The sequence below is a fragment of the Syngnathoides biaculeatus genome, chromosome 14 (genome assembly GCF_019802595.1).
Source record: "Syngnathoides biaculeatus isolate LvHL_M chromosome 14, ASM1980259v1, whole genome shotgun sequence".
Taxonomy (NCBI): domain Eukaryota; kingdom Metazoa; phylum Chordata; class Actinopteri; order Syngnathiformes; family Syngnathidae; genus Syngnathoides; species Syngnathoides biaculeatus.
Window position 1 is genome coordinate 23,234,787 of NC_084653.1, and position 18,756 is coordinate 23,253,542.

Consider the following 18,756-nt stretch of genomic DNA (forward strand, 5'->3'; position numbering starts at 1 on the left):
GCGGCTGTTTGTGTCAATGTGCCCTGCGATTGGCTGGCAACCAGTTCAGGGTGTACCCTGCCTACTACGCGTTGACAGCTGGGATAGGCTCCAGCACTCCCTGTGACTCGTGAGGGTAAGCGGCCAAGAAAATGAATGGATGGATGAATAAGGGTGAAGGCTTTGGCGCTATTTTTTTTCGTTTAAATCTAGGGTAAAGTGGTCGGTGCTTGAGCAGCACTTGGGGTTGATGTGCGCACATGCCTAAAACTATTAATGATAATAATAAAAAGAAAAATAAATAATAGTAATGTTTACCATAAAGTCTTAAAATGTAAATGGCTGTCGCCTAAAGTGATAAAAGTTTGGAAGGGTGTATCTCACCACCGTGAAAGCTGCCGAGTGCTGCCGTGGCTCCACTCAGTTGAACGGCTCGAGGTGGGCGTGGCTCTGCCCCAACACGGCAGCCAATCAGCGCGCCCCACGACCGGCCCGGGGGTCGGACTTGCGTCCGGTCGCCGCTCGAGGAGACGACGAGGCTACGCAAGGAAAAGCAGAAACCTCGCTCGGTTGTCAACACATGGGACTGCGAAATACCGTCGCCGTGACGTCGCTTCGCCTTTCCACTCCTGTCACCTCGCACACAGACACCGAGAGCCACTCGAGTGGGATTCAGCCATGGTCTCCATGGAGCACGTGGCTCACAAGATACTAACTTACTTGCCATATGTTCTCGTTTTGATTGACATGCGATACGAAGGTAAGTCTGACACGGTTGCAACGTGGACATGTGGATAAACACCTCTTTTTTTTAACATTTATTGTATTGTTTTTGGACTGTACGTGTCTGCTTTTAGGCACATTTGGTGGAAGTGCGAAGGAGCGTTAGCTAAATCGATAAGTGCTAACGCCTTTCAAGTAAACAATTGGGCATGCTAGCTAACACTTTGCGACTTATTTTTAGCATTCGGAGCGTGTTAACACTACTAAATCGCTCGTTGGGTGTGTTATGAACTATTTGTATGGTTTGAAATGACTGTTAGACATTCAGCACGCACCTCATGATTAGACACATGAGTACAGCCACTTTGAAATGTCAACACCCCCCCCCCATGTTTTTTTTTCCAGAGTCCGGGGGTGGCCACACTTTTATTTTATCTTAACCCATAACCTTATTAACAAAAAATGATCTACATATCTACTATAATTCATTAAAAAAAAAGAGTATATACCTAGTATTCTTTCTGTGGATAGTATAAGGCACGGGTTTCAAAGTCAAGGTCCGGGGGCCAGATACGGCCCGCCGCACGATTTTATGTGGCCCGCGAAGGCAAATCACGTGCATCAACTTCCGTGATTTTTGTTCAAATCTGTACCGACATTTCACATTGTCATATCATAAATGTTGACGTTGAGATATCGCAAGTATTTTTGTGTTACCAGACATCAACAACAGTTGAAAAAACCTCATTACCCTTGATTTCTGATTCCGAAACGTAGGCGATGAATTTATTGTGGGTCAATTCATGATTTTCATGGTTTCAGTCATATCGGCCCTCTGAGAGAAACTGTGACTACAATGTGGCCCGTGATAAAAATGAGTTGGGGGGTGTTTATAACAACATGTATCAATGGAGCAAAAAATTAAAATATACATGTATATTTATTTTTTTAAATAAATATATTTTTTTTCATTTCCAAAAGACAGGAAGAGAGTCAGTTAAAATAGATGATTGGCTATTTTTTTTTTTTTTTTTTTTTTTTTACAGACAGGCCGCAGCGTTCTTTTTTTTTTGATAATGTTGCCAGTTTGTTGTTTTTTGGGACAGATGCTGGATGGGGAGAAAATGTTTTTTTTGCCGTTTAAAAATAAGATTTCATTTAAAAAAGGCTTGTATTAACCTGACCAAGTACGGGTGTCCTACTTTGCGTATTTGGTTGTCTTTGTCAGGAGTCAAATGCGGCAGAGAGGGGAGTGTGGACCATCAGATGGAGATGGGCAAGAAGCTGCTGGCAGCCGGACAACTAGCCGACGCGCTCTCTCACTTCCACGCCGCCGTGGGTAAGTGGCCTAAAATTCCGCAAAACGTACCCGACCGGTTGCCAGCAGATTTGCAGGTGATTAAAATGTTGATGATCTCTGGTCAGATGGCGATCCAAAGAACTACTTGGCCTATTACAGGAGAGCCACGGTGTATCTGGCCATGGGGAAGTCCAAGTCGGCGCTGCCAGATTTGAGCAGAGTCATCGAACTCAAGCCCGACTTCACATCTGTGAGTGTTGCGTTTCCAAATCATTTGCATCCGGAAGGATGCCTGAAAACAATTTGCTCTCTGCTCACCATGCATACCACCACTTGCACTCTCGGTTCCAGCACTCTTATTAATCTCTTTGCTCCCAAACAATAACGACTGCAACAAATAATAAAACTCATTCATTCCAATAGCATCATTTAAAAAGTTACAGAGGAATATTTTACATAATTGCTGCATATATATATATATATATATATATATATTACAATTATGTAGATAGACACACCAATGGATTCAATCACTCCCGTGGCGACATTTAAAAATGATTATTAAGGATTTAGTACAACATATGGCTTACAACAGCTTGGTCGTTACAGGCGCGTCTCCAGAGGGGAAACCTGCTCCTGAAGCAAGGCAAGCTGGACGAAGCAGAGAGCGACTTCCGGCAAGTGGTAAGCGAGCGACCGTGTGACAACGCATGAGCAAATATTTGGGTTGACCTGAAGGTGGCACTGTTGCTCCTCAGCTGGGTTGTCGGTTGAACTAGCTGGAGTGTATAACACAGTCTTGACGCTACAGTATTTTGAAATTGTATTTAGAGGTACTTACGGCCAAGTGAGTAACATTTCTGTTCAGCTCTATTTTGTCAATGTCTTCAGTGACCCATCAAGAAAGACCATAGAAAACGAGAAAAAAAACTGTATCCGATAACCTTTTTATAAGGATTTTATCAAGTTTTTAACACATCTCAAACACAGGTTTTTGACGAGTACCAAACACTTTGTCTTTCAAATTTGGACGTTCCATCCATCTATAATCTGTAATTCAAGACTTAATGATGGTAATAATGCTTGTTTTGTGTTATAGTTAAACTTTCAAATGAATGCCTAGTCAAATGCCACCTTACTGTGCTTGTTCCAAGGTGTTAAGATTCAAAAGGTTAACCATAAACTTTTTTTTTTTAACCTGATGGGACGACTATGATGTATGTATAAAGTGAGCACAAAAACAACGAAAGCGGCCCGAAACCCCAAAGGCTGTACGCCGCCTCCTCCTCGATGATAGCTGGGATAGGCTCCAGCATACCCGCGACCCTTGTGAGGATAAGCGGCTCAGAAAATGGATGGATGGATGAATGGGGTGTTTAGTTGGCCTGGAATCATTCATCCTTCATTGAAGTACCATAATTTCCACCAACAGAGCGCACCTGATTATAAGCCTCATCCAGTACATTTGTAAAGGAAATACCATTTGGGACCTACATAAGCCGCACCTGTGCAAAAGTGCCCACATTGAAACAGACATTGAAACACGTGATATTTACAAAGAAAGACGGTACACAGAGAGTTTTCAAAGTTTTAATACCTTAGCTTAGCTTAACATAGCAACAACACGGTAGCACGACCAGGCCTGGAAAAAAAACAAAACAAAAAAGTCACTGGCACGTGACAGTAACACAGCAGCAACAGGATAGCACAGTGCTAGCGCGATGCTAACAGAGTCGGTTAAAAAAAACATACCAGTAAAAATCACTGAAACATGGCAGTAACACAGCAGCAACATGCTAGCAGGGCTGGTTAAAAAAAAAAACATACTGGTAAAAGTCACTTCCTCGGCGCATATATTCCACTGGTCTCACGGTTACCTTTTCCGTTCGGCTGTTAGAAAAAAACGCACAAATTAGCCACATCACCACGTAAGCTGCAAGGTTGAAAGTGTGCGGGGGGGAAAAAAGTCGTGGCTTATAGGACGGAAATTACTGTAAATATGAATAACCTCCACGTAACTCAATTGGCTCCTGTTTCCAATTGTTTTGTTCACATATAATGTACCACAGCCGCAGTGTTGCTTTCTGGCATGTGCGATATGTGCAGCCACGCAGGACGCTTTTCAAGCTAGGACCGCCACTTCATGTTCTGTATTGTGCGCGGGAGTGCAAAAAGTCAGTTGTCACAGGTGAATTCATACTAATTGATTGGGGGTGTTTTCAAATTTCAGCTAAAGGTCCACCCAAGTGAGAAAGAGACGACCGAGGCCCAAAACCAGCTGAGAAAATCCGACGAGATCCAGCGAATGGTGGCTGAGGCGCGGCGCAGCTACGACAGCAAAGACTACGCCGCGGCCGCTGCCCAGCTCGACGGCGTCATCGAGGCAGGACGCCTAAACTTGTCCGCGTCCCCCGCGACCGCTCGGCCACGTCAGGCCACAGTTTTAAGTCGCCGGTGTCCACGTTACAGACTTGCGTTTGGGACGTGAGCTCTCGCGAGATGCGCGCCGAGTGCTTCATTCAGATGGGCGAGATGGGGAAGGCCATCAGCGACCTGAAGGCCTCCTCCAAGTTGAGAAACGACAACACGCACGCGTTCTATCAACTCAGCACCATCTACTACGAGCTGGGAGACCACGAGATGTCGCTCAAGTAAGAACGAAAACGACGCTCGATCGAACGCTGCTGACAGATTCAATCGGCTATTCGTTAGCATCCTGATCATAACGGCGTGGAGCAATGGCGGTTTTTGGAGTTTTGGCAAATCTGCAAATATAGCAAACACTTCCTCTCGCCTGTGGTGTGCTTTTGCAGTGAGGTGCGCGAGTGCCTAAAGCTGGACCCGGATCACAAGCAGTGCTTCAGTCACTACAAGCAGGTCAAGAAGCTCAACAAACAGATCCAGTCTGCCGAGGAACTCATCCAAGAGCAGAGGTCTGTGTGTGTGTTTGGATTATATATCACTATTCATCTCAATTTAGTGGTATGCAAACTTTTTTTTTTTTTTTTTTGCACCAACTTTAAAGGTCCACTGTCATGAAATGCCTGATTTTTAGTATGTTTATAAATGGGGAAAAAAGGCTGCGAGAATGGACCCATCCGTTTTTTTAACCGCACAACATAATTTTGACATGTGGCTTTTTGTTACTCCCGCCATGAAAATCCTCTCGAGGGATTTGTTTACGAGAAGAACCAGGAAGTGATGTTGTCAGCAGACGCCCACTCAGGCGGGTTCGTGTGTTTTCTACTAGTTTTACCTGCTGGAAGGTAGCTCGTTGTTCCTTCGTGTTAGCCAAAATGGCAGCTCATTGTATCGCTGGATATTGTTTGAACACTCGGGAGGGTGGATTCATACTTCATACTTTTCAAAAAGACCCGGTTCTTTGTGAAAAATGGGTTTGCACGGGTGCAAGGGACGAGAGGTTTGTGGGTTCCAAATGACAGCTAGGTCTGTGTACAGCTACTAAAGAAAAATAATAGTTTTGGGGACGTAATCCTCTCAGAATGTAACAAAAGATCTGTGCACGTAAGTCAGGGCTGCTAAATGTGTCAACGTGCCCGTCGGCACCGAGCACGGCTTCGGACGAGGGGCACGGCTTCGGCCGGGCTGGCTCATACATGCTGTCTTGGAGTCTGTTGTTAGTTGGAAGTGATCCGCATATCATCTAAATATGGCTCAAAACGATTGGGTAATATTGCCCCGGTCACTTCATTCAATTGTGAGATGTTCTCTTCTTTTGAAAGGAGCTTCTGTCGAATGAGACTTCTGCAACTTTGCGCATGGATGACGCGCTCCCCGCTCATATTTATTTTTTCGCATGGACATTTAAAGGAATAAAGTTATCAATTAATTTATTAATTATCTATTAATAATGTTATCTATTTTAGAATGTTTATAGGCATGACACTTGATATTTAAAAAATAATGAACCAAGTGAAAATGCAAAAGCATAGTGGTCTTAAAGAAGGTTTTATGCCTAAAAAGCGTTTTTAATATTGTTGTATACCGCGATGATAATACGCACAGTGGGAACCTTTTAATTCAGTGGTTTGCTCTACCACTAGAGGGGGGTAGTGGTTGCAAAATCAGCGCATGGCCTCCGTTGAAGATCTGCAGCTTGTCATCCTCGAGTTTTTACCTTTCAGGTACGAGGAAGCCGTGAGTAAGTACGAGGCGGTGATGAAGACGGAGCCCAACGTAGCGCGTTTCACCACCCTGGCTAAGGAACGCATCTGTCACGCATTGACACACGTAAGACCCTCGCCGCCAGCCATTTTGCGTCGATAAAAACGCACGTTAAACGTAGAAGTGTCCGCGAACAGGGCCGGCAGCAGCCCGCCAAAGCCATCTCGGTGTGCGGCCAAGTCCTCCAGTCGGACCCGCACAACGTGGAAGCGCTGAAGGACAGGGCCGAGGCCTACATCCAGAACGAGCAGTACGAGGAGGGTGAGCAATTTCTCACGTTATTTCCATCCCATCAAATGTTACGTGCGATATTTACATCACATCTCACGCCCAAAGTGTAGTGGGCGGGCTTTTATGCTACTTGCGAATGTATCTCAAGAAAAAAGACCCAATAGCTGACGGAACATTGCGATTGCGCGTCCCTTTCACACCTTGTTCAAAAACTTGGTCCTGTGTCTCCCCCGCAGGGGTACGTTGTTCATCGCTATGACAACAGAGAGACTTAAGTTTCCACCTTTTAACGTGCAACGCAGGTGATTGACGAGCTCATGACAAGGATCGGCCGTCAGGGGTCCTTGTTGCTCCACCGCGCATTCGCACTGAAACCTCGCGTCACATTTCTGTATGAAAGTTTTAATATTTCGGGTCGTATTAGGTGAGATGCGTACAAGTAAAGAGGGAGTATACAAGGCACAAGTGACAATAGGAGTATAGGATTACTGTACAAACAAGTTTTCATTTCTTCTTTCGGCTTGTCCCGATTAATGGTCACCACAGCGTGTCATCTTTTTCCATCTAAGCCTATCACGTGCATCTTGCTCTCCTTCATGTCCTCCCTCCCCACATCCATCAACCTTTTCCTTGGTCTTCCTCTCGCTCTTTTGCCTGGCAGCTCCATCCTCAGGACTCTTCCACCAATATACTCACTCTCTCGCCTCTGAACATGTCCAAACCATCGAAGTCTGCTCTCTCGAACTTTGTCTCCAAAACATCCTACTTTGGCTGTCCCTCTAACGAACTCATTCGTAATCCTATCCAACCTGAACTTCGACATCTTCATTTCTGCCACCTCCAGTTCTGCTTCCTGTTGTCTTTTCAGTACCACCGTCTCTAATCCGCACATCATGGCCGGCCTCACCACTGTTTTATAAACTTTGCCCTTCATCCTCGTGGAGACTCTTCTGTCACATAGAACACCAGACACCTTCCGCCAACTGTTCCACCCCGCTTGGACCCGTTTCTTCACTTCCTTACCACACTTGCCATTGCGCTGGATTGTTGACCCTAAATATTTGAACTCCTCCACCCTTGCTATCTCTTCTCCCTGGAGCTTCAAGAACATATATTCTGTTTTACTTTGGCTAGTCTTCATTCCTCTCCTTTCCAGTGCATACCTCCATCTTTCTAATTGTTCCTCCACCTGCTCCCCGCTGATCACAATATCTGCGTACATCATGGTCCAAGGGGATTCCAGTCTAACCTCATCTGTCAGCCTATCCATTACTACCACAAACGGGAAGGGGCTCAGCGCGGATCCCTGATGCAGTCCCACCTCCACCTTAAATTCTTCTGACACACATACGGCACATCTCACCGCTATTCTGCTTCCCTCATGCATGTCCTGTACTATTTTAACATATTTCTTCGCCATACCGTACTTGCGCATGCAGTACCACAGTTCCTCTCTTGGTACTCTGTCATGGGCTTTTTCTGACCTTCTCTGTACTTTTCCACGAGCAACCTCAAGGCAAATAATGCATCTGTGGTGCTCTTTCTAGGCATGAAACCATGCTGTTGCTCGCAGATACTTACTTTTGTCCTGAGTCTAGCCTCCACTACTCTTCCATTTCAGAAGGGGAAAAAAAAAAAAGAGCCTTTTTGGAATAAAGTCATAACGTGATCATCAAAAACATAGCATCAGAGTCTTGCCACAATCAATTACTTTGTAGAAAACTTTTTCCACATTTAGGCTCTTCCTCAAAATACTTTTTTTTTTGCATAAAACTGTGACTTAGTTCCTCGTGACGGCACGTATACATTTGCAATTTACAAATATTGGAACAGAAACAGTGCAGCAAAACATGAAGACCATCAACGTGGCAATACTTACAGCAGGGGTGTCGAACTCATTTTTGTCGCGGGCCGCATTGTAGCTACGATTTCCCTCAGAGGGCTGTTGTAGTGAAACCGTAGAAATCCTGAATCACCTCATCATATTTACAGATGAAATTTATCAACTACTTTCGGAATCAGAGTGTAAAGGGTTTTTCAACCATTGTTCATGTTTGGTAACAAAAATATCTCATTTATCATTAATGATATATGACAATTTCAAATTTTGGGACATATTTTCAAAAGAATCACAGATTTTGACACCGATTTGCCTTCGCCGGCCACATGAATCAACGTGGCGTGCCAGATCTGGCCCCCAGGCCTTGAATTTGACACCAATATGACTTTCAGGTATATATTATTTAAATACGACGTCTTACAGAGTCATTTAGATGTCAAAGTTTTCGCTTCTCTGTGTGTGTATTATACTCCCACCCCGATACGGTGGCCCTGATGCGCATACCTTAGGGAGCACAAATGGCGAGATGACAGTCGTGATCATGTAATAAATGAAAGTCTTAAGGCACAACTGTATTGTGCCATTTCCAGTGCGGGTCCACATTATGCCGGACGACTTTGTTTATCCGGCCTGTACCACGTCACGCTGGTTCAGATAAGCGCCAAGCGTGGGCTTTTGCCGAAACGCATCACACGACAACGTGGACAGCCGCGCGTTACAAAAAGCGACCCCGCCGCGTCCATTAAACAACGTTTAACAGCGGCGGCCACGCGAGCCTCCGCGGGCGTCTCGTCAAACTCGGGCGCCGAGCACAGCGGGCGCGCTCAGACGAGGTCGTGGCGGCTTTTAAAGTGTCACAACCCCAACGCCGCTTAATTCACCTTTTAGTGCGCCTCGCTGGATTAACTTGACGGACACAAACGGGCTGGAGCTGTTCAAAATGATTGACGCATTATTCAATATGAATATTTGTATTCAAAAAATATATACTGTATATATTTTGCAGTGTTTGTTCATAGGAAGCAGAGGTGTCAACTTTAATGTAAAAATTACAAATTTAGTAAATTTAACTGAACAAAAATGTGAATGTAAAAAAAAAATGACAAAAATAGGTTAGCCATAGTACCATAATTTTTAAATCAATAACTCCTTGCTCCAGCGGTGTTGTATATTTTTTGAAAAAATAAAAAATAAAAAAAAAAATCCATACAGCAAATTATATATCTTACGTCAGGTACTAATTTCAATTCAAGATATTCAAATATAAAGAAACATATTAAATATGTGTACAACACATCTTCAAAAAAAGGGGTGTTAATCTGAATGTAAAATGAAATATGCATATGGTCTTTTTAAAAGATTTTTACAACACATCTTCAAGAAAAAGGGTGGTAACCTGAATGTAAAAAACGAAATATGCCAATGGACTTTTAAAATTATTTTATACAATGTAGCACACAGTCAAAGCTTTTAACTTAAATGCAAAGATTACAAATAATTTCAATGAATGTTAAAAAAACCCCAAAACTGTGTAAGTCCCAAAACCAGAGTTAACGTCAATAAATATTATGAGTCTATTTTATATATATGTAAAACTGTAAATTATATTTTTTTTAAATGGAAAAAAAAAACTGATAGTACCACTCTTGGAAACAAAGTGCATTACTTTTCTTCTTCTTCTTCTTTTCCTTTCGGCTTGTCCCGTTAGGGGTCGCCACAGCGTGTCATCTTTTGCCATCTTAGCCTATCTCCTGCATCTTCCTCTCGAACCCCAACTGCCCTCATGTCTTCCCTCACCACATCCATAAACCTTCTCTTTGGTCTTCCTCTCGCTCTTTTGCCTGGGAGCGCCATCCTCAGCATCCTTCTACCAATATACTCACTCTCTTGCCTCTGAACATGTCCAAACCATCGAAGTCTGCTCTCTCGAATCTTGTCTCCAAAACATCCAGCTTTGCCGTCCCTCGAATGAGCTCATTTCTAATCCTATCCAACCTGCTCACTCCGAGCGAGAACCTCAACATCTTCATTTCTGCCACCTCCAGTTCAGCTTCCTGTCGTTCTTCAGTGCCACCGTCTCTAATCCGTACATCATGGCCGGCCTCACCACTGTTTTACAGACTTTGCCCTTCATCCTAGCAGAGACTCTTCTGTCACATAACACACCAGACACCTTTCGCCAGCTGTTCCAACCTGCTTGGACCCGTTTCTTCACTTCCTGACCACACTCTCCATTGCTCTGTATTGTTGACCCCAATATTTGAAGTCGTCCACCCTCGCTATCTCTTCTCCCTGTAGCCTCACTCTTCCCCCTCCACTTTTCATTCACGCACATATATTCTGTTTTACTTCGACTAATCTTCATTCCTCTCCTTTCCAGTGCATGTCTCCATCTTTCCAATGTTCCTCTGCATGCTCCCTGCTTTCACTGCATATGACAATATCATCTGCGAACATCATGGTCCAAGGGGATTCCAGTCTAACCTCATCTGTCAGCCTATCCATTACCACTGCACAAACAGGAAGGGGCTCAGAGCTGATCCCTGATGCAGTCCCACCTCCACCTTAAATTCCTCTGTCACACCTAAGCACACCTCACCATTGTTCTGCTGCAATCATACATGTCCTGTACTATTTTAACATACTTCTCTGCCACACCAGACTTACGCATGCAGTCCCACAGGTCCTCTCTTGGTACTCTGTCATAGGCTTTCTCTAGATCCACAAAGACACAATGTAGCTCCTTCTGACCTTCTCTGTACTTTTCCACGAGCATCCTCAAGGCAAATAATGCATCTGTGGTACTCTTTCTAGGCATGAAACCATACTGTTGCTCGCAGATACTTACTTCTGTCCTGAGTCTAGCCTCCACTACTCTTTCCCATAACTTCATTGTGTGGCTCATCAACTTTATTCCTCTATAGTTCCCACAGCTCTGAACATCCCCTTTGTTCTTAAAAATGGGAACTAGAACACTTTTCCTCCATTCTTCAGGCATCTTTTCGCCCGCTAGTATTCTGTTGAATAAGTTGGTCAAAAACTCCACAGCCATCTCTCCAAATTGCTTCCATACCTCTACCGGTATGTCATCAGGACCAACTGCCTTTCCATTTTTCATCCTTTGTAGTGCCTTTCTGACTTCCCCCTTAGTAATCATTTCCACTTCCTGGTCCTTCACTCTTGCCTCTTCAACTCTTCCTTCTCTCTCATTTTCTTCATTCATCAACTTCTCAAAGTATTCTTTCCATCTATTTAGTACACTACCGGCACCAGTCAAGACATTTCCATCTCTATCCTTAATCACCCTTACCTGCTGCACATCCTTCCCATCTCTATCCCTCTGTCTGGCCAACCTGTAGAGATCCTTTTCTCCTTCTTTCGTGTCCAACCTGGTGTACATGTCTTCATATGCCTCTTGTTTAGCCTTTGCCACCTCTACCTTTGCCCTACGTCGCATCTCGATGTACTCCTTTCGCCTCTCCTCAGTCCTCTCAGTATCCCACTTCTTCTTCGCTAATCTCTTTCCTTGTATGACTCCCTGTATTTTGGGGTTCCACCACCAAGTCTCCTTCTCCCCTTTCCTACCAGATGACACACCAAGTACTCTCCTGCCTGTCTCTCTGATCACCTTGGCTGTCGTCGTCCAGTCTTCCGGGAGCTTCGGTTGTCCATCGAGAGCCTGTCTCACCTCTTTCCGGAAGGCCGCACGACATTCTTCCTTTCTCAGCTTCCACCACATGGTTCTCTGCTCTACCTTTGTCTTCTTAATCTTCCTACCCACCACCAGAATCATCCTACATACTACCATCCTATGCTGTCGAGCTACACTCTCCCCTACCACTACTTTACAGTCAGTAACCTCCTTCAGATTACATCGTCTGCACAAAATATAATCTACCTGCGTGGTTCTACCTCCGCTCTTGTAGGTCACTATATGTTCCTCCCTCTTCTGGAAATAAGTGTTCACTACAGCCATCTCCATCCTTTTTGCAAAGTCCACCACCATCTGCCCTTCAAAGTTCCTTTCCTGGATGCCGTACTTACCCATCACTTCTTCATCGCCCCTGTTTCCTTTACCAATATGTCCATTACAATCTGCACCAATCACAACTCTCTCGCTGTCTGGGATGCTCAGAACTACTTCATCTAGTTCCTTCCAGAATTTCTCTTTCAACTCTAGGTCACATCCTACCTGTGGTGCATAGCCGCTAACCACATTATACATAACACCCTCAATTTCAAATTTTAGTCTCATCACTCGATCTGATACTCTTTTCACCTCCAAGACATTCTTAGCCAGCTCTTCCTTTAAAATAACCCCTACTCCATTTCTCTTCCCATCTACTCCGTGGTAGAATAATTTAAACCCTGCTCCCAAACTTCTAGCCTTACTACCTTTCCACCTGCTCTCTTGGATGCACAGAATATCAACCTTTCTCTCCTAATCATCATGTCAACCAACTCCTGTGCTTTTCCTGTCATAGTCCCAACATTCAAAGTCCCTACACTCAGTTGTAGGCTCTGTACATTCCTCTTTTTCTTCTGACGCTGGATCCGGTTTCCTCCTCTTCTTTGTCTTCGACCCACAGTAGCTGAATTTCCACCGACGACCGCCCTGTAGGTTAGCAGTGCCGGGGGCGGGCGTTGTTACCCGGGCCACGACCGATCCGGTATGGGATTCTTTAGATGAACGCTCATATTTGTTTGGCACAGTTTTTACGCCGGATGCCCTTCCTGACGCAACCCTCTGCATTTATCCGGGCTTGGGACCGGCCTACAGATTGCACTGGTTTGTGCCCCCATAGGGCTGCATTAAAGTGCATTACTTTTGATAGACAACGCCCAATCAAAATGTAGAACTTTTGATTGGGCGTTTGAAATGTTAGCTGACTTTTATTTATTTATTGTACATTGAAAAGTAAAGTGCATTACTTTTCAATGTACAATAAATAAATAAAAGTCAGCTAACATTTCAAACGCCCAATCAAAAGTTCTACATTTTGATTGGGCGTTGTCACGTTTTTCTTCCCTCTGATTGGCTGAGAATGAATGCAACGGAATCTTCTCTCTCTCTCTCTCTCCTGCGTCGCAGCCGTCGAGGATTACGAAAGTGCGTCCCAACACAGCGAGAGCGACCGCCAGATAAAGGAAGGCCTGGAGAAAGCCCAGCGCCTCCTCAAGCAGTCTCAGAAGAGGGACTACTACAAGATCTTGGGGGTCAAGAGGTACGCGCCACTCTCAACAGAATGTTCTTCACGTCCGTTGGGTGACGCCATTTTTAGCGGGGTGTTTCCGCAACAGGACGGCCCAGAAGAAGGAGATCATCAAAGCGTATCGCAAACTGGCCCAACAGTGGCACCCGGACAATTTCCAGGATCCGGAAGAAAAGAAGAACGCCGAGAAGCGCTTCATCGACATCGCTCAGGCCAAGGAGGTCCTCACCGATCCGGGTAAGAATGGAGCCGATCCAAAGCCAGGGTGTACGGAAATCTAAAGGTCAAGTGTCATCCCTGTAAACGTTCTAACATAGATATAGAAATGAAAAATACACATAACATTATTCAATTCAATGTTTTCACGAAAAAATAAGTATGAGCAGAGAGCGTGTCATCCAAAGTTGCGGAAGTCTCATTCGACGTCCAAGTGGTCGCCATATTGCCTGCATTTACTGCCCGTGACGTCACCCCGGACATTCGCCATTGAAAATACGCTGTGGACGCTGCTGTAGGACACGCCCCTTTTGACACCGAAGCTCTTTTCGAATAAGAGAACATCTCACAACCGAGTGAAGCAATATTACCCTCTCATTTTGAACCGTATTTAGATGATATGCGGATCACTTCGAACTAACAGACTCCCAGACAGTACGTATGAGCCAGCCCGGCCGAAGCAGACACAATCGAGTGAGGTGACCCGGGCAATATTATCCTATCGTTGCGAGCCATATTTAGATGATATGCGGGTCACTTCTAACTAACAACAGAAACGCCGACAGTAGGTCGTGTACTCGGCCTAAATCACAACGTCGCGGCCCTGGTTCAACGAGCCGATCACGGCTGGGGTGGCATCGCGACGCCGAGCCGGGCCGCTTTACGGCGTTGTCGCTCGTGGCATTGTTTATCGCCGCCGCCATTGGCGGTGTTGTCCATCGTGACCGGCGGCCGGGGTGGATCATTTTTGGCGCCGAGCCGAGCCGCTTTACGGCGTTGTCCATAGCCTGCGCTGTCCGTGAGCCCGACGCGGACATCGACACAATACGTACGCAGATCTTTTGCCACATTATGAGAGACGGATTACATGGACCGCCCCAAACTATTATTATTATTATTGTTTTTTAACCAGGTTTCTTGAAAACTTATGAAGGGTAAATAAATCCATCCTCCGTAGTGTTCGAGCAATATCCAGGAATGCAACGAGCTACCTTCCCGGAGGTGAACGAAAACAAATCCCTCGAGAGGATTTTCATGGCGGGAGTTACAAAATCATGTTTTGTGATGGGGGGGGGAACAGCTGCTGTTTTTTTTTTTTTTTAATTAATAACATACTAAAAATCATCCATTTCATGACACTTGACCTTTAAATTTGAAACGTGTCATTTTAGCCCTCCGGTCGACAGTGTTGACGATATTGACGTTTCCGTCCACGTCGTCTAGAGAAGCGAAGCAAGTTCGACCAGGGCGAGGACCCCCTGGACCCCGAGAGCCAGCAGGGTCACCGGGGGGGCGGCGGCCAGTATCACTTCAACACCTTCCAAGGCGGCTTCAACCCGTTCGGGTCGGGACCCTTCAACTTCAAATTCAACTTCAACTAAAGAACGTTGATGATTTTTCTTTTTTTTTATTGGGCAGCCCACCCACGTCGTCTTAATTAAAGCAGTTTGTCAACGTGCAAACTCCTCCGTTTTGAATATGACATGTTGCCATGGAAACAAAAAGGCGCCTTGTACCTCCCCGGGAGCAAAGGGTTCATTCGAAATTGTGATGCACATCCATTCAGGAAAATCGTTTTGTACGCTTCTGTACACTATTTTTATATGACTGGACTGTGTCTTGACCTGTAAATAAAGAGCTTATTTATGTACTGTACGGAGATGAAGTAAGTGGCATTTGTGAGGGAAACGCGTTCATTTTCTTTACATATTTGAATGACAAAGGTAAAAAGGCGGCACGGAGAAATGCGGACCACTTTTGGGTTTCATTTAAGATTCTTTTGGCCGAGATGCAACACGCCTTTCAATCCCGAGGACGCAATACTGAAAAGAATCCCGTTCCAAAAATAATGCCCTCAGTCATTTTATGATAAATTGTCAATCCCAGTTGGTGTTTATCTCCAAACTAAACATCCATCCATCCATTTTCTTTGCCGCTTATCCTCACGAGGGTCGCGGGGAGTGCTGGAGCCAATACCAACTGTCAACGGGCAGGAGGTGGGGTCCACACTGAACTGGTCGCCAGACAACCGCACTCACAATTACACCTTGGGGCAATTTAGAGTGTCCAATTAATGTTGCATGTTTTGGGGATGTGGGAGGAAACCGGAAAGGCCGGGATCGAACACGGGTCCTCAGAACGGTGAGGCCGACGCTTTACCAGGTCACCCACCGTCCCACCTTAACTTTTTCATTACTTTGAAATGTATTTTCGAGATTAAATAGAATGTCACAGATTTTTTTCTCCAGAAGAATTACAATTATTTGACAAATTGCCATTTTTTCCCTTCAATTAAAATATGTAAAATATATATATATATATTTTTTTTTTAACTCAAGAAAACTACTTTTTTGTGTGTAAAATGTCAACTTTAACAACACTAGCATTTTTCCACATTTAAAAAAACTTTTTTTCCTCATTTTGAAAAGGAGTGGACAGTATTTTTTTTAAGTAACATTTTCTTTATTTCTCAAAATATTACATTTTTATTCTTGTATGATTTTAGACATCCATCCAACCATTTTCTTTGCCGCTTATCCGCACAAGTCTCTACGGCAGCAGTGAAGTCAAATAATCTGACTTGACAAAATGCAGCAGTTTTTTGGGTTTTTTTTGGACATTTACTCCACAAATATGTATTATACATTACCATATTTTTTTCTCACAGCGGTTCTCATTCAATTTACGACGGTCAAGCAAACGGACGGGATTATCGATGCTAAATGGATGGACGGTGTTTGTTCTTCGGTGGCTTCTTTTGTAACAATAGTAAGACAAGATTTCAGTGCAACGTATCCCAACACCAACCTGATCTTTTCATGGGTCCAAGGGTGCCGGTACCGACCACCGTCCCTCTTGGTAATTTTAACACTTTAGGCGCCAGGTGCGAATGGTGCAAAACCGACTGCCGAAGCACACGTGGAAAAAGATTCCAAATATAATGCAGAGGGCGCCTCGCGTCACGTCGTCTTGACTTCAAGCGTCCTCGCTTCATCTGCTCGCTAAAGTTCGTCACGCTTGTGGCCTGTGGAAGAAAAAACAGAAAGTTTTCAAAGTAAAAGTCAATTTTTTTGTATATTTAAAATCATAATTCAAAATAAAAATGGGATATTTTGAGAAATAAGACAAAATGCTACTTAAGAAATGGTGAGTGGCGTGACCTCTCCTGACCTCTCCTTTTTAAAAATGAGAATTTTTTTTTTTAATCTGTAAAAATGCTACAATGTTGTTAAAGTTGCTATTTTACACAAGTCATGTTTTCATGAGTTTAAATAAAGAATTAAAAAATATATATTTGACATACTTTGAGGGGAAAAAATGTAATTTGTCAAATAATGGTAATTTTTCTGGAGAAAAAAAGCTGTGATATTATGCATATACAATTCTATTTCATGAAAAAAAATTTCATAGTGATGAAAAAGTTAAGGTGGCACGGTGGGGCAACGTTGCCATTTTACACAAACAAAACACAAAAAAGTCATGTTTTCATGAGTTAAAAAAAATTTAAAATATATTTTAGAGATTTTAATTGAGGAAAAAAATGTCAATTTGTCTAATAATGGTAATTCTTCTGGAGAAAAAAAAAAACTGTGAAATATGTGTGCAAATACGATTCTATTTCATGAAAAAAAAAAAAACTCAGGAAAAATTGGTTAAGGCGGCACGGTGAATCAGCTGGTAAAGCGTTGCCTCACAGTTCTGAGGTCCCGGGTTCGATTCCGCCCCCGCCTGTGTGGCGTTTGCATGTTCTCCCCGTGCCTGCGTTGGTATTCTCCGGGCACTCCGGTTTCCTCCCATATTCCAAAAATATGCAACATTAATTGGACACTCTAATTTGCCCGTAGGTGATTGTGAATGCGATTGGTTGTTTGTCTCAATGTGCCCTGCGATTGGCTGGTGACCAGTTCAGGGTGTACATTGTCTCCTGCCTGTTGACAGCTGGGATAGGCTCCAGCACTCCCTGTGACCCTCATGAGGATAAGCGGTGAAGAAAATGGATGGATGTTTAAAATGATACATTAGAAGAATAAAAATATCATATTTTGAGAAATAAGAGAAAATGTTACTTAAAATATACTGTCATTTCTTTTTGAAAATGAGAATTTTTTTTTTTAATTTGCAAAAATGCCCCAATGTTGCCATTTTTCACAAACAAAAAAAAGTTATGTTTTCATGAGTTTAAAAAATATATTTTACATATATGTTTATTTGTTATTTTTATCAAACATTGACATTATGCATATATGATCCTATTTAATGAAAATAACATTTTAAAAATCAGAAAAATAAATTTCAAAGTGATGAAAAAAGTTCAAAGAACGGAATTGACCGTCTAACGACGTGCGCACCTTCACTCCCCGGCGCCGGCGTCCGCTTTGACGCGGCGTCGTCTCCCCGTCGGCGGATTCCTTTGAGCAGCTGCTTGATCTCGCTGTCGTAGCTCACCCACTCGGGCACGATCCTCGCCGCCGCCGTCAGTTTTGGTTCTTTGGTCTTGGGGTTGTTGCACTACGCCGCAACCACAACACAAGCAAGTCTAAGAATACAAGGTTGCGTTTTTTTGGAGTCGAATCAAAGAGTCAAAATGCGATTCGACAGAATTTCCACTTCAACAGAAGCCACTGTGGTCATTTTGCAAAGTTTTACGGCTGTCACTAAAAGTGTTAAGCAAAACTGATCCTAATCCCTGTCAAATCAATCCATATTTCCGGATAGATTATTAGAATCTTTGAATTTTGACCTCTATTCATTTCTGCACTTAACCTCGAGACCTGAATGGCTTTACCAGGTCGATGGTCTTGGCCGCCGCTTTGGAGGCGTCGTCGCACCACGTCTCGCACCACAGCCACTCCTGAGGGAGAGACTTGATGGCCACCTGGTGGATCATGTTGTTGGGAAGGTCCTGCAAACGGCGGCGGAGGAGGGCAACGAGTTTACCGCCTTGGAACGCGCGCCCTTCAAAGAAATTGTAGCCTAATTCCTGGCCTCCAGAGCGCACCGGGTTATAAGCCTCGCCCAGTACATTTGGAAAGGAAATACAGCGGTACCTCGGTTTTCGAAAGTCTTGG

The 18,756-nt window shown here is 44.0% G+C and overlaps 2 protein-coding genes across 5 annotated transcripts in view; one reads left to right on the forward strand and one right to left on the reverse strand.

The window, feature by feature from the left end:
• Window positions 1-462: 462 nt before the first annotated feature.
• dnajc3a (DnaJ (Hsp40) homolog, subfamily C, member 3a) lies at window positions 463-15,343 on the forward strand. 2 transcript variants are annotated; one of them, XM_061842435.1, is made up of 12 exons: window positions 463-739; window positions 1,931-2,041; window positions 2,128-2,252; window positions 2,612-2,686; window positions 4,233-4,385; window positions 4,472-4,653; window positions 4,816-4,935; window positions 6,148-6,253; window positions 6,325-6,448; window positions 13,351-13,483; window positions 13,560-13,708; window positions 14,860-15,343. In XM_061842435.1, exons 1-12 carry the CDS (start codon window positions 658-660, stop codon window positions 15,123-15,125), a joined length of 1,626 nt encoding a protein of 541 aa, XP_061698419.1. In that variant the 5' UTR covers window positions 463-657; the 3' UTR covers window positions 15,126-15,343. The 2 variants fall into 2 exon arrangements, with proteins under 2 accessions (XP_061698419.1, XP_061698420.1); XM_061842436.1 differs by having other exon boundaries at window positions 466-739; window positions 14,912-15,343.
• Window positions 15,344-16,159: 816 nt separating this feature from the next.
• The window catches only part of uggt2 (UDP-glucose glycoprotein glucosyltransferase 2), a 54,911-nt gene continuing 52,314 nt past the window's right edge, over window positions 16,160-18,756 (reverse strand). For 2 of the 3 annotated variants that reach the window (XM_061841989.1, XM_061841990.1), the window contains exons 39-41: window positions 18,474-18,590; window positions 18,037-18,196; window positions 16,160-16,712 (exon numbers count right to left, since the gene is read on the reverse strand). In XM_061841989.1, coding sequence (XP_061697973.1) covers window positions 16,690-16,712; window positions 18,037-18,196; window positions 18,474-18,590 — 300 coding nt within the window. In that variant the 3' untranslated portion in view covers window positions 16,160-16,689. The remainder of the gene's footprint in view (window positions 16,713-18,036; window positions 18,197-18,473; window positions 18,591-18,756) is intronic. The other variant, XM_061841991.1, reaches the window with a different exon arrangement.